The following is an 11,919-nucleotide window of genomic DNA, read 5'->3' on the forward strand; positions in this document are numbered from 1 at the left end:
ATGCCCAGAATAATGTTAGATATTCAACTCGGAAGTTGCGAAGATTGGCTTGTCCCTCTTTCAACCAGCGATATCAAACATGGCATCGACGGAACCAAAAGAAGAATATTCGCTCTCGTATCGAACTCTCCTCGCGAACTGGACTCAAATGGCCCGTTCATTGGATCCATAGAACGATCGCTAGAGGCTTTCCTCCCATGGTCTGTCGTCTTCATCCACTTAGAACTGAACCTACTTCCATTGGATATCGACTGCATCGAAGCGGAAACCAACTCTCCATGGTTTCGAGTGTTTCAACTTAATGACATCGTACTTAGCTTACACAAAGTCCAAAATTCCTCGAACGCGCTATACGTTAAGGTTGAGATTTTGACATGATCCAATGGCTATGCCTTGTTTTCACGTAGGATGACTCTTCCCCAGGCCGAAAGGGTTTCGAAATGCCCATATAGTGTTTCCAAAATTGTGCCCGCGTATGGGGTGAATTTTGCCGTAGTCTTTTTGCGGGGGGGCTACGTCGTAACTACAAACTCAAGGGTTTCGAAATTAAAATGTCTCTTCTCCAACAGAAGATTCCTAGATGGCTTCCCATGTTGGCTAAAGCAATGCGAGAAGCCCATCAACTTACAAGAGGATCGGGCAGTCATTACGAGGTGTTGAGGCTTGTTGGGGAATGGGTGCCCTCGATTATGTATCTGAAGGATGCAGCCTTTACGAATGATCCTCACCTCTTCCTCAGCACTCAGCCATTTCCAAGGACATGGAAAGGTTGCGCACTCAGAAGCAGAGGACCTTGAGATTTTCGGAGTGTCCAGGAGGATCGAACCTTTTTCATTACCGGCGGCGACCCAGCCAGAGTGCACCTTTGGCAGCAAAGGCGATTCTGGGAGTGCACTAGCATCGGCCATTGCCACTGCTGCTGTGAACTTTCTGCTACAAAAGAGGATGTCTCCGAAAACTGATAGATAAATTCCTCAGCCTTCTATATCTAGGTATATCTACACCTGCATCACAACACGTGGATTACGGCGGGAGGAACGAGGTTGAAACTCTTTCTACCTATCTACTTGTTTTCTATGTGCGGGATTGGGATGGGACAGGATGGTATATGTATTTAGCTCGACGCGGCCGCCCTTTGCCCAAATGCAGGGACGTGCCGGCGATCAAACAATACGACCACCACTATTGCTTGCGTCATAGCCCTCAGGTCGCATCTGAAACGGTTCAGCTAGGGGCCTTGGGGCCTTGACTCTGGCGACTTCTCTCCGTATTCTTCTACGAGCATTTCCCAGGTTACTCCAAGCCAACGCTGGATTGATTTCGCCCCCGGCCGGGTTGAAATGTCTGTTTGGTGGTATCTCTCGTGTATCGAAGCACCGTTGTCCAGCATGAATTTGATGAACTCGGCGGCACTCTGGTCAGAATGTCTCGTCGCAGCAAACAGCGAACTGTGCCCTCCCGTAACCCTAGTCCTAGATACTTCCGCGCCATCCTCTATTAACAACTTTGCTATCTGAACAGAGCAACAACGGCCACCGAGAATTCTCAGGTGGTGATTAAGCCCCGTTTTATAGCAGTATACATCCCGAATCTTCTTAAGGCAATCAATGGCGTCAGCTACTGCCTCCTCATTGGCACTGTGAGGGATGATGCTTTCCATGAAACCCTCAAAGAGAGGCGGTGGAATTTGAGGTGCAACCACCTCCACCAAATTCGCGTTTCGTTTCGCCCCGATCTTTTGAATGACGCGTATCATTTGATCCTCTCCCCGATAGGAACTCAATAGCTTCTGGATGCTATAAGCGTTGAATACAGACGTATTTTCCGCGGCTATTGCAGCATTGAAGATGTTGAAGAGCACGCCGTTACATTGCTTGTTGACAGGGTCAGAGAATTGGACGTGTTCAATTAAGAAATCCAGCATTATTTTCGAAGACTTTTCGTTGATTGCCGTAAGCAAGAGTGTCGCTCGAAATGGTTTCGCAATATCCCACATGTCGCGTATGGTTTGGAGGTCATCTTCTTTCACAGTGTCAACCAGTATCATCTTAAGCTCCTGCTTCTTCGTCCTTTGAAACTTTCGAGCCCGGGGCCTTGTATGCCTCTGGCTGTGATACTGTTCATGATGAACTCGTAGGTGTGACTGTGTAAGGAACCCGAGATGTAAAAACTCACAACCCTCCTGATCGCATTTGAACGGGCGATTGTGAGCCTGCATGTGTCGGTCTCTCCTCGCCTTGGTTTGGAATCCGATTCTAAAGAACGTGCACCCAGGTCTAGCGCACTTCCAAATTCTTTCGCCGTAAATGCCTTTGAGGATGGTGCACAAACAGTCCGAACGATGACGTTTTCCAACACACAACATCTCTTCGACCACGTGGCGAAAACGTAATTGTGTTGTGGAAATGGTAAATGGATCCAGGTCTTGTATTCGCCGTTCTGCTTCTTGTTAGTAGAGTATTCGTAGCCCAAGAAACTGCTTGGAAAATACACATATGAGATACACACCGTCAGTAAAGCACAACGCACTCTTGCGCAGTTTGAAGAATCCAGACGCCGTCGCCAGTTCATAACAGAGATCTCCCATGAAGTCAAAAAAAGCTATATCACTAGACAATTCGGGTGTTCTGACGTGTAAGAAGGAGGGATTTGATCTCGTCATCAACATGATTTTGGTTGATTCTTGGAGATGCTCTCTGGTATGCTGCGATGCATTCCCAGTGCATTTCATGTGAGAAATCCAATGCGTGCAAACGTAGTTTTCCAAAACATACGACCCGTTCAGTACACTCTTGCGGAAGACGTCATCTTCAAGCTCGAGGTTGAAGCAGGACGAATTGAGATATTTCAAGCATATTGAACTTAGGCTGGCTTGGATTTCGTTTTGGTTTAAGTAGTAGTCGCTTTGAGGCCCGAGGAGGTATCTGTCGTTTCGAAGTCTGTCAGCAACTAGCAGGCGCCCGTTAGATGAGAATTCTACGTACTCGTGGGCCGTGAAGTGGACGAACTGTATGTAACCATCTACTTCTTCGATAATAAGACCACATTGGCGAAGAATATTGAGTAGCAAACCTTCGCAACTTTGTAACGGACTCCCTCCACGAGAAATAAGTAAGCCCAGTCGGATCTCGTGTTTGGTCAATGGAACTTCGCAACCAGCTGTCATGGCCAAGATCTGTTGGGCGTCTTCGCGCGCGCGCTGCTCAAAGTCCGAGATCCTACTGAGAATTCGGGCATATCTAAAAGCAGTTGAGTGTCACCGTAATTTCATGAAGAGTCGAGACATACGCTTCGTCGAGTCCTGTGGGAAGGTCATTTCGGGAAATCACGCCAGCCATGTACTTCATATCGCCGTTTAGCACCATGAAATCACAGAGCAAACGAGTGTACAAAAACATCCCTAAACAGTTAGACCCTTCATGAAGAACCTAGTTAGACATGACGCCGATCATACCTTGAGAGTTGAACGCGATCTTTGGCATAAGGCTTCTGATCAGACCAGATTGATAAGGGTCGGCTGAATGCTCACTTATCCACTGGGAGGCTCGATCGTTGACGTAAGAATTAATGTCAGACCTGTTTTCTTCGTGCACCCGAATAATATTCGCATTTTATCCAACCAATCGGGTGATGTCGTCTTCTGGTCGACTGCTAATCAAAACTCCGAGGCCCTGAGTTTCTTTGGAGAGTGCAAGCATCGTCTTCAGTAAGCTCCTTCTCTCATCCTCCTCTATTTCGTCTACGCCATCGACAACAATGAAGCTCGATGGAAGACAGTCAAGAATCTCCTTCAGAAGGTCTTTAACAAAGTCCAAAGAACTCTTCAACTTTCTATAATTGTCGTTGTGGGCAGCTATTAGCAGCTGTCGAAGCTTGGTTTCGTCGAGGATAAATTGTACGATGAGAGAGTGCAGGACTTTGAGAGCTGTACATTCCTGGGAGAACCGGTAGCTGAGAAATACTGCAGCCTCCCTTCTGTCCTCTCCTGCCAATTCGCTTGTAACAGATGAGGATAAGTAGGTTTTCCCTTTCACGGATCAAAGATTAGTATTGGTTAGGCATCGTTGTTGGCGACAGAGGAGGGTAACCTACTCGCACCTGGAATGCCCTGAATCCAAAGCACTCGAGATTGCCTATCAGCCAAATCGAGCCATGTTTTAAACTTGGGGTTGTCGAATATCCAGTTCCCAGAGTTTGGGTTCATCTGAGTCTTACGCCTCTCAAGGTCTTGATCGTAAAGTCGTGGATTGAGAGAGCTCATTGCCGCTTCAAAGTCTTGTCGTGTTTGAAACTCGCACTGGTTTTCGTAGGCCTTCAGCGCAGTTTCACGGTCTTTCTGAGCTTGAACCATGTTTGCCAAGGTGGCCTCATCGCTAAGGAGACTTCTGTGGCTCAAAATATTCTGGGTGATCGTTTGCAGCCTTCCCAAACAACGTGGCCATAATGATCTGAATATGGCGCTCCATTCTGGGTTGCATAGTCAATATTCAGGAACCGTAGCTATTCGGGCATTGATTCAGGGACAAGGCGTACTGTTGTGCTTGAAAAGGTCTAGTAGTGTGGCGTAGAAGTCCATAATGTCTGTGTAAAAAAGACATAACGCTTGATGCATCTTCGTGTTGTTCGGGAATAGTTGTGTATACTGCTTGAAAGCCGGAAGAGCGTCGCCAATGAGTTCCATGGCGCTGAGAACATTGTCATGTATTGAGTAAAAGTTACATGAAACCTGATGTCATTAATGTCACCGCATTTGAAAGAATTCATTTCACCACCAACATTCGACAACTTACAACGAGTAACAATTTGATGGGGCCCTGGATACTCAATAAACTAATGGCATTGTGTGACTAGGGCACTCAAACGACTCACCCAGATTAGCGCCAGAACATCGGGCTTGACCTGTACGAAGGTGTCGATTACTTCCCCAAAGTGCCTGAGGGACTCCAGGAATGTCCTGATTTTGCCTAGGTTCCGCATTGATCTTGTGTTTACCTGCTGGCTTTGCAGCTCCTCGGCTGCTCGGTAGACATGATCGATCGTCGGGAATGAAGAAAAGTCATCCGTCATCTTGCGAGTTAATTGAGAAACAAATTTCTTCCTGGCACTGTCAAAAGCATCGACTACCGCAGGAGACGCCATCTCGCCGACAGGAGGGGATGTGGTTAGTCGGTCCGTCGAAATGTGCAAAGCAACACGGGAAGAGACTCTATGGACATCAAAAGACAAGATACGGTCAAATAGCCATCTGAATTAACCTCATGCAAGCGTGCATGTACGCTCAGCAGGTCGCCATGCAGCCCCTCAGGCCGAGGTTGCCTTACCGCAAAGCCCTGGGGGGCGCCTTGCCGCAGTCCATAAGGCGTAAATTAAGCGGGGGCATATGTCATCAGGTGTGGATTGATTGGGTATACATGCATTATCAGCCTCGACACCGCCTCGTAAGCAGACCCTTACTGGCCGAGAGTTGCTGTTCGCTTCACGTTGCACAGCATGACGTGGCGAAGACCTCTGACCTGTACAGCTTTTCATGCGGAGAAGAAATGCCGTTCCATTTCTCTCCATGTACTCATAAGCGCAATCCCTACACCCGGCAATCCTTTGCCGCTGGCCAGACTTTTAATTTAGGCGTGAGATGACAAGAAGGTCGTGCTTTCCGATTGCAATCCAGGCGCCCGAAGAATCTCATTCTGTCAAGCTTCCATGGAGAACGGACGCAAACGACCACGGATGCATGTTGACTCTGCCTCCAGTAGTAGTGGCCCCCCAGACAAGCGTCCATGTGTCGAAAAGGGTCTTGAAGTGGTGACACAGGACGATCGAAGTGAAGATGAATTCTCTGAGGAGATGATAGCACATGACTACGACGTCTGTTTCGGCATGGTTTGTATTTCACGTTGCTACTACTGAATTCTTGACCAATTAATCTAATCTTCTGCGGTAGATCAACATTCCGACCAAGAGCCTACGGGTCAATTCTTTGATAAACCGGAACGAGCAAAGTGCAGAAATTGGGCTTCAACTAGAGGAAGACTTATTCATTATTCGCAACATATCAACGAATGAGTACGGCGGCCTGCTGCATGGTGACACACCAGGAGCTCAAGTGTTGAAGAGGCTATACAAACAGCATCATACATTTTTTCAGGCCTTTCTACTGAGAAAAAGACAGGATTCTGCTAGTCAGAAGAAATTCGAGCTCTATGTCCTTGTGTATGGCATGGAAAGACTATCGGGAGCTATCGGCAGGCTCTTGGATTCGGCCGGGTTTTACTTACAGCAACCTCACCTCGAAGAGCTCCCAGCTACATACCAGAATCCGCACTGCTTGCGCAATCCAGTCATGAGTTCTGCCGCGATTGAGAAGGAACACCTGATTGAGGCTGTAGGGGCAGCCGCAAAGAAATCCGGCCAAAAGTCTAAAGCATCCAGCAAAGTAGAACAACAGAGTCCATTAATGCGCAAGCTAGAGGCAGTGGTTGACTCAGCTCAAGGCCCTCTGAAATATTCTGCTATTTTACCTAGCCCACGTTTACGGACGCAACTCAAAACGTATGTTCGGGTTTACTTCAGATGTTGGCTTGTATGTTTGGAATAGCGCTAACCATGAGTAGACACCAACTGAAAGCTTTATCTATGATGAAGGAGAAAGAGTCCGGGAGGCTTGGAAATAACGAATTTGGCTCTATTTGGACCTCGATCTTAACAAAAGGCGGTCATCGAAGGTGAGTGACATGTGATGGCACATAGCTCTGGAGAATTGAAGTTTTAATCGCATAGTTTCAGGTATAAAAACCTTGTCACGGGATCTGTGCAAACGAGCGTTCCTTGCGTTTGTCGTGGGGGTGATGTCGGTCATACTCTAATTGGTTTCCTACAACGACGCAATCAACTGATGTGCCACAGGATATGGGACTCGGAAAGACCCTTACGGCCATTGCTTTGGTTGCATCATCACTTGATACGAAATCGCTTGACGCTGGCCAAACGTCCTGCTCAGGAACAACGCTGATTGTTTGTCCAGTAATTCGTACGTAAGCGGAAATTAGATGAATGCTGTCCGGAATAGAAGATAACCAGATCGAGTTTACAGTTCTTCAAGAGTGGGAAGAACAGATACAAAGGTAGCGTTATCGGCTCTGTTGCCGACACGAAGATAACTTGTTAACCATTCTGTGCGACAGGCACATTCATCCTGGCAAGATGTCTTATTTGACATACCACGGCTCTGGCAGACGAAAGGCTTCATCATTTGAAAGCTTTGACGTGGTACTGACAACGTACCATACGGTCGCAGCGGTTCAAGCTAAGACTGCTCAGGGGAGCGTTGCCTCCGCGCTGAAAATACGGCTGCAGGGTATCCAATGGGAACGCATAATCCTTGATGAAGGTAAATAACAATGGCTCAGATTCATCAAAAGTGCACAATTCTAACAATTGTAAGCTCATGTTATCAGAAATCGCTCGACAAATACATTTAAGGCTGTGAATGCTTTGAGAGCACATTATCGCTGGTGCCTCACAGGGACACCAATCTTCAACAGCGTTGAGGATTATGGGTCCCTTCTTGGATTTATCAGAGCTGAACCGTTCGACACTGCGTCTAGCTTTAACTCCCGGGTTGCAACATCCGTTAAGAAAGGTCATCCCAGAGGCATTGAGGTCTTACAGAAGTTGGTCCAGGCAACGTGTCTCCGCAGAACCAAGGACATCATCGCTCAAGAACTAAATCTTCCAACGTGCCATAAGCCAATCTGCGAGGTTCGATTTACGGACAGAGAACGTCAACTATACGATGTTCTCAAAAATAGCTTCGCCGTAATGCTCAGTAGCGAGACCACGAGTACCACCAGCAGTATTTTCCAAACTATCCTGAGGCTTCGGCAATTTTGCAACCACGGTCTGGACCTCCTTCCACAGCATGTGCGAGACTTTCTTGAATATCCTCATAGCGGCGGATCAAGCCCTCAGAATCCCAACATCATCGACGGCGTCTGTTCAAGCTGCGGACAACCGGAGCAAGACGGTGCTCAACAGGGAGACTTATCGTCTGTCCTCGACTGTGGGCACAATGTCTGCTTTGGGTGTCGAGACACATCAGTGGCGCGCAAGAACGGTTTCCAGCCAATGTGCGTCGCCTGCCAACAAAATACGGAGAGAGGGCTTTCCGAATTTGAGGATGGGCCGAGACCAGTACACCAGCCGTCGTCCAAGGTCCTAGCGTTACTTGAAAATATCAAGGAAGACGAAAAGAACAGCAAAGACGAGTCTCTCAAAAGGTGAGAAGCGCAGCCTTATGACACAGATGTTTCTTTGTTAACAGGCAAGCAGTGTCGTATTTTCTTGTTGGACTAGCATGCTAGACCTTGTCAGCAAAGCACTTCTTGAGCAACGCCGAAACTTCTCCAGGATCGATGGTAGTATGTCAGAGTCTGCTAAACGCGAGGCTATCAATGAGTTTCGGTCTAAGGCGGACTGCAACATCTTGTTGGCCTCTATTGGTAGTGCTGGAACAGGGTGAGCCGCTTTGTCCCGATTCAAATTCCACATATTAACATCTTAAAAGCCTTGATATGACTGTTGCCTCTCGCATCCATCTCCTTGAACCGCAATGGACGCCAATGGCAGAAGCCCAAGCTTTGGATCGCGTTCATAGGATTGGTCAAAAGAAAGAAGTTATCGCAAGGCGATACGTGGTGACGAACTCGATTGAGGAGGTAAGTTGAACCACTTGCGATATCCCGTTTCCACTGTCAGTACTGAGTTGGAAACAGTATATCGTCACAGTGCAGCAAGTGAAGTCTGCCTTAATAACTCAGTCCTTCGTTACTGAAGAACAGGAGAAGAATGAGAGTGCACGCGAAAGGCTGGCCAAAGTAAGACTAATCAGCACCCTGCTTTCAGAATAATAGCTCATTCGAATTCCCAGTACCTCACTAGCGATACTATACATTGAATGATTTCAAACAGGATCTCAAGGTAATACGGCTATATTGCAAGCGTAGTTTAGGCAATGTGGCTGTTTTTTAGTCTTGGCAATCATTTGTACAACCGAATTTGATACATAGGAGGATTGAGTATATCACAAAAGATTGCAAGCAGTACTAATTATTCAAGCAAGGGTCGCACTGAAATGACATCTAGGCATGAATCAATTGCCAAGATAAGTCTTGTTACGGTTCAAACCAGCCATGTCATCTGTCCATCTTCGACATTAAGTCCATTCGTTAGACACTAGCTCTCTCGGGTTAGCTGTCGGAACGTGACACCACCTACTCTGTTATAGCGGTCTTTCTCGACGTGCTGAACGAGATTACAAACCCCAGAGCACAGCAACTCTTCTGTCTCCTCTTCCTCCAGATACCCGTCAATACGGCAGTCGCCCCGTTCATCTAAAAATACCTTCGACGCCGAAGCAGAAGCATATTGCATGGCGCCTCCCCTTGCGGAGATGTTATGTCGGAGTGTACCTCGATGAAAGTGTCTTCTTGTTCGAGTCAGTCGATAGAAAACGTCCACTATTCTTCCTCGGCGGAACGTTAGAGTGTTCCTTGGCGAATATGGCCCTGGTACTTTCGTGGGATTTGAGTTCGGACGCAACGTGTGACGGGCCCTTCCGCACCCCTGAAATGTATCTTTAGCCTAAATAGCAGATAATTTCCTATTTAACATATTCATGGAAGTAAAAGACATCCTGCCAGACTTTTAGATTTTACATATCTAGAGATCTATGATAACTTGAAACCTCTTAAGGTTTTATTTTGAAATATAGATCGAAAATATCTAGTAATCGAAAGCCATCGCGAACGAATATTTAAACCCAAAGTGCGGTCTTAACGCAAATTAAGGAGATTGATTGATAAGTATCTCTATGCTATTACGAGCAAGACATCGAATACTGCACGCATGCCAACGTCCCAGAGCATATCATTGAACGTAATACCGAGGAGATCCAAGGCTCAGGTGAGAAACACCCAGGACCGCGCACAGGGAGCTCCATAGCCATGTTATGCCGCAGAGCCTGTGATAAATGGGAGTTGGAGGATGGAACTGAGGCTCGCGCTGAGAGCTGCAAAGCCGAACCGAACTTCGAATCTGATCGTCATAGGGTAGAGATGCATGGTAGTCCATACCACAGGACCAATACGCAGCTTTCCGGTATTAGCAAGGAGAGTGTTAGTGTTGATTTGGAGACAAGGTCATTGCATCAGCTCGCGGGGAATGATTCGAAACATGGCCGGGGTTACGTCGTCAGCCCACTCCCAGATGAGTGATGCGCTCAAAACAAGGAGTTTAAGGGAGTTGAAATGGATTATGGAGACTATGGACATTTCAAGAACTGAGGTTCTGAGGTATTACTTTGGGGACATTTCGAGTTGGTTCGGCAAGGAGGGATAATGACTTGAATATCTCCCGACATATAGTTAGCCTGATCTCGCTGATCTGAAAGGAAGATGGGAATTGGATGTAAGAGTGCGGAAGATTTGTGAGATTCATCCGATGGGAAATGTAGTACATTTGCGCAAAAAAACTTCAAACGATTACGCCATGCCAGAAGTGTGAGCAGGTAGGGTCACCATCAGAGCAATATCACAAATCAAAACATGAGGCTCAGAATCTTCATTTTCCGCCACCGTAAGCTCTGTCGAGTCGCAGCCTAATCCCGCTTCCGGGCACAGCTTGCTCCTAAACCATGGCTTACATGCCAAGGTCGATCTGATCTTACAACTCTTTGCGGAGCAGAAAATGAGGACATAGTTCCATTCCAAATTTCGTCGATCATGAACGCATTACTGCGGTCATACGAGTGGATCTTTCCAATACAAACCTTCAAGGTCCAAACCTCGCCAGTTGAACTTCTCAGCGGACTTGGCGACCTCTTCAGTCGCCAATAAGTCTTCTGTGCTGAGCTCATGCCTTTCTGATATCTTTTCCAGTGTATCTACATACTCTCTGGATAGTCCCAGACATGGCACTGAGTCTACGCATTTGGGTTCAGTGTGCATCGTCGCTGCCGGGTTGTCGCCTCGGGCTGTTGGAATGAGGCGGTCAAGACCAAGGAACTCGAGGTCCACTCCGTCGCGCTGCAACCTGTAGAAGTCTCCAGCGCTGGGCCACCTATACACCATCAATCCATGTGGAGCGGACTTGGTACGGAATCTTGTACCCATTTGGAAGCTTTCAGGGCCATCGGCGGCATGGACCTCCACATCTTCAAACTCAGGGATACCATTGGTTCGCATGGAGGTCAAGTCTGGCTGACTGGCCGCGGTTGCGTAGGACCGACCCAAATAGGCTTCTCGCAAAAACGAGGCAACAACAAGAAGAAGAGGAGCAGAGATCATCATACCGGATAAGATGTGTATGCAATCATGCAGATCGCCACCCCACTGTTTCTTGCCTCTGCTTTTTACCCTATGACAGTCGGTCGATGGACACCTTTAGCCATTGGTACTTGTTCCGACGTACTACGTAGCTGTAGCATGCATTTTTCCACTTGATGTGGTTCGCGAACGTGTGAACTCCACATGTGCAAGGCAACCTTCGGCGTGGTCCCACTACTGCATTAGTCTTCGCTCATTGCGTTCCATTTGATTCTGAAACATGGAAGTGTGCACCAATGCTACATATCCTGTAGTAGTGATTGAAGGAACAGGGAGGAGCTATACCAGGAAAAAATGGCGAAGCATTGTTTGCGGGCTGGCAGCAGATTGGACAACCAAAATGAAAGATTGCATACATGCTGGCGTACGCGAGCCAGCCCCATACATATTAAAAGGCATAGACACTCTTCGTTCTTTCGCAATTTCTTTTGAAAGCTCCTGGCTTCAGCATGTGCTACCAGATCGTGGAGCTGTACAGTGTCTGTCGCTGCCTTTACTACCAGCATGCTATCGATCGGTGTAGTAAATACGGACGTCC

The 11,919-nt window shown here is 47.4% G+C and overlaps 4 protein-coding genes across 4 annotated transcripts; 1 reads left to right on the forward strand and 3 right to left on the reverse strand.

Moving 5' to 3' along the window:
* Positions 1–2,048: 2,048 nt before the first annotated feature.
* CGGC5_v005042 (uncharacterized protein) lies at positions 2,049–3,482 on the reverse strand (the record flags this gene model as incomplete). The annotated part of the gene is made up of 7 exons (XM_066151386.1): positions 2,049–2,116; positions 2,176–2,439; positions 2,509–2,609; positions 2,775–2,924; positions 2,985–3,239; positions 3,289–3,400; positions 3,455–3,482. The coding sequence occupies 7 exons, from the start codon at positions 3,480–3,482 to the stop codon at positions 2,049–2,051; spliced, it is 978 nt and encodes a 325-aa protein (XP_066009236.1).
* Positions 3,483–3,611: 129 nt separating this feature from the next.
* On the reverse strand, positions 3,612–5,067 carry CGGC5_v005043 (uncharacterized protein; the record flags this gene model as incomplete). Its single annotated transcript, XM_032031323.1, has 5 exons — positions 3,612–4,027; positions 4,093–4,467; positions 4,534–4,726; positions 4,791–4,814; positions 4,870–5,067. The coding sequence occupies 5 exons, from the start codon at positions 5,065–5,067 to the stop codon at positions 3,612–3,614; spliced, it is 1,206 nt and encodes a 401-aa protein (XP_031892974.1).
* A 633-nt stretch (positions 5,068–5,700) lies between these two features.
* RAD5B (DNA repair protein RAD5B) lies at positions 5,701–8,953 on the forward strand (the record flags this gene model as incomplete). Its single annotated transcript, XM_032031334.2, has 12 exons — positions 5,701–5,880; positions 5,942–6,549; positions 6,612–6,722; positions 6,784–6,847; positions 6,904–7,027; positions 7,091–7,121; positions 7,182–7,387; positions 7,442–8,276; positions 8,329–8,514; positions 8,564–8,714; positions 8,772–8,873; positions 8,927–8,953. The coding sequence occupies 12 exons, from the start codon at positions 5,701–5,703 to the stop codon at positions 8,951–8,953; spliced, it is 2,625 nt and encodes an 874-aa protein (XP_031893166.2).
* Positions 8,954–10,978: 2,025 nt separating this feature from the next.
* Positions 10,979–11,345, reverse strand: CGGC5_v005045 (uncharacterized protein; the record flags this gene model as incomplete). The annotated part of the gene is made up of 2 exons (XM_066151387.1): positions 10,979–11,115; positions 11,165–11,345. The coding sequence occupies 2 exons, from the start codon at positions 11,343–11,345 to the stop codon at positions 10,979–10,981; spliced, it is 318 nt and encodes a 105-aa protein (XP_066009237.1).
* Positions 11,346–11,919: the final 574 nt, after the last annotated feature.

The sequence above is a fragment of the Colletotrichum fructicola genome, assembly GCF_000319635.2.
Source record: "Colletotrichum fructicola Nara gc5 chromosome Unknown KSG_Nara_v1_contig03, whole genome shotgun sequence".
Taxonomy (NCBI): domain Eukaryota; kingdom Fungi; phylum Ascomycota; class Sordariomycetes; order Glomerellales; family Glomerellaceae; genus Colletotrichum; species Colletotrichum fructicola.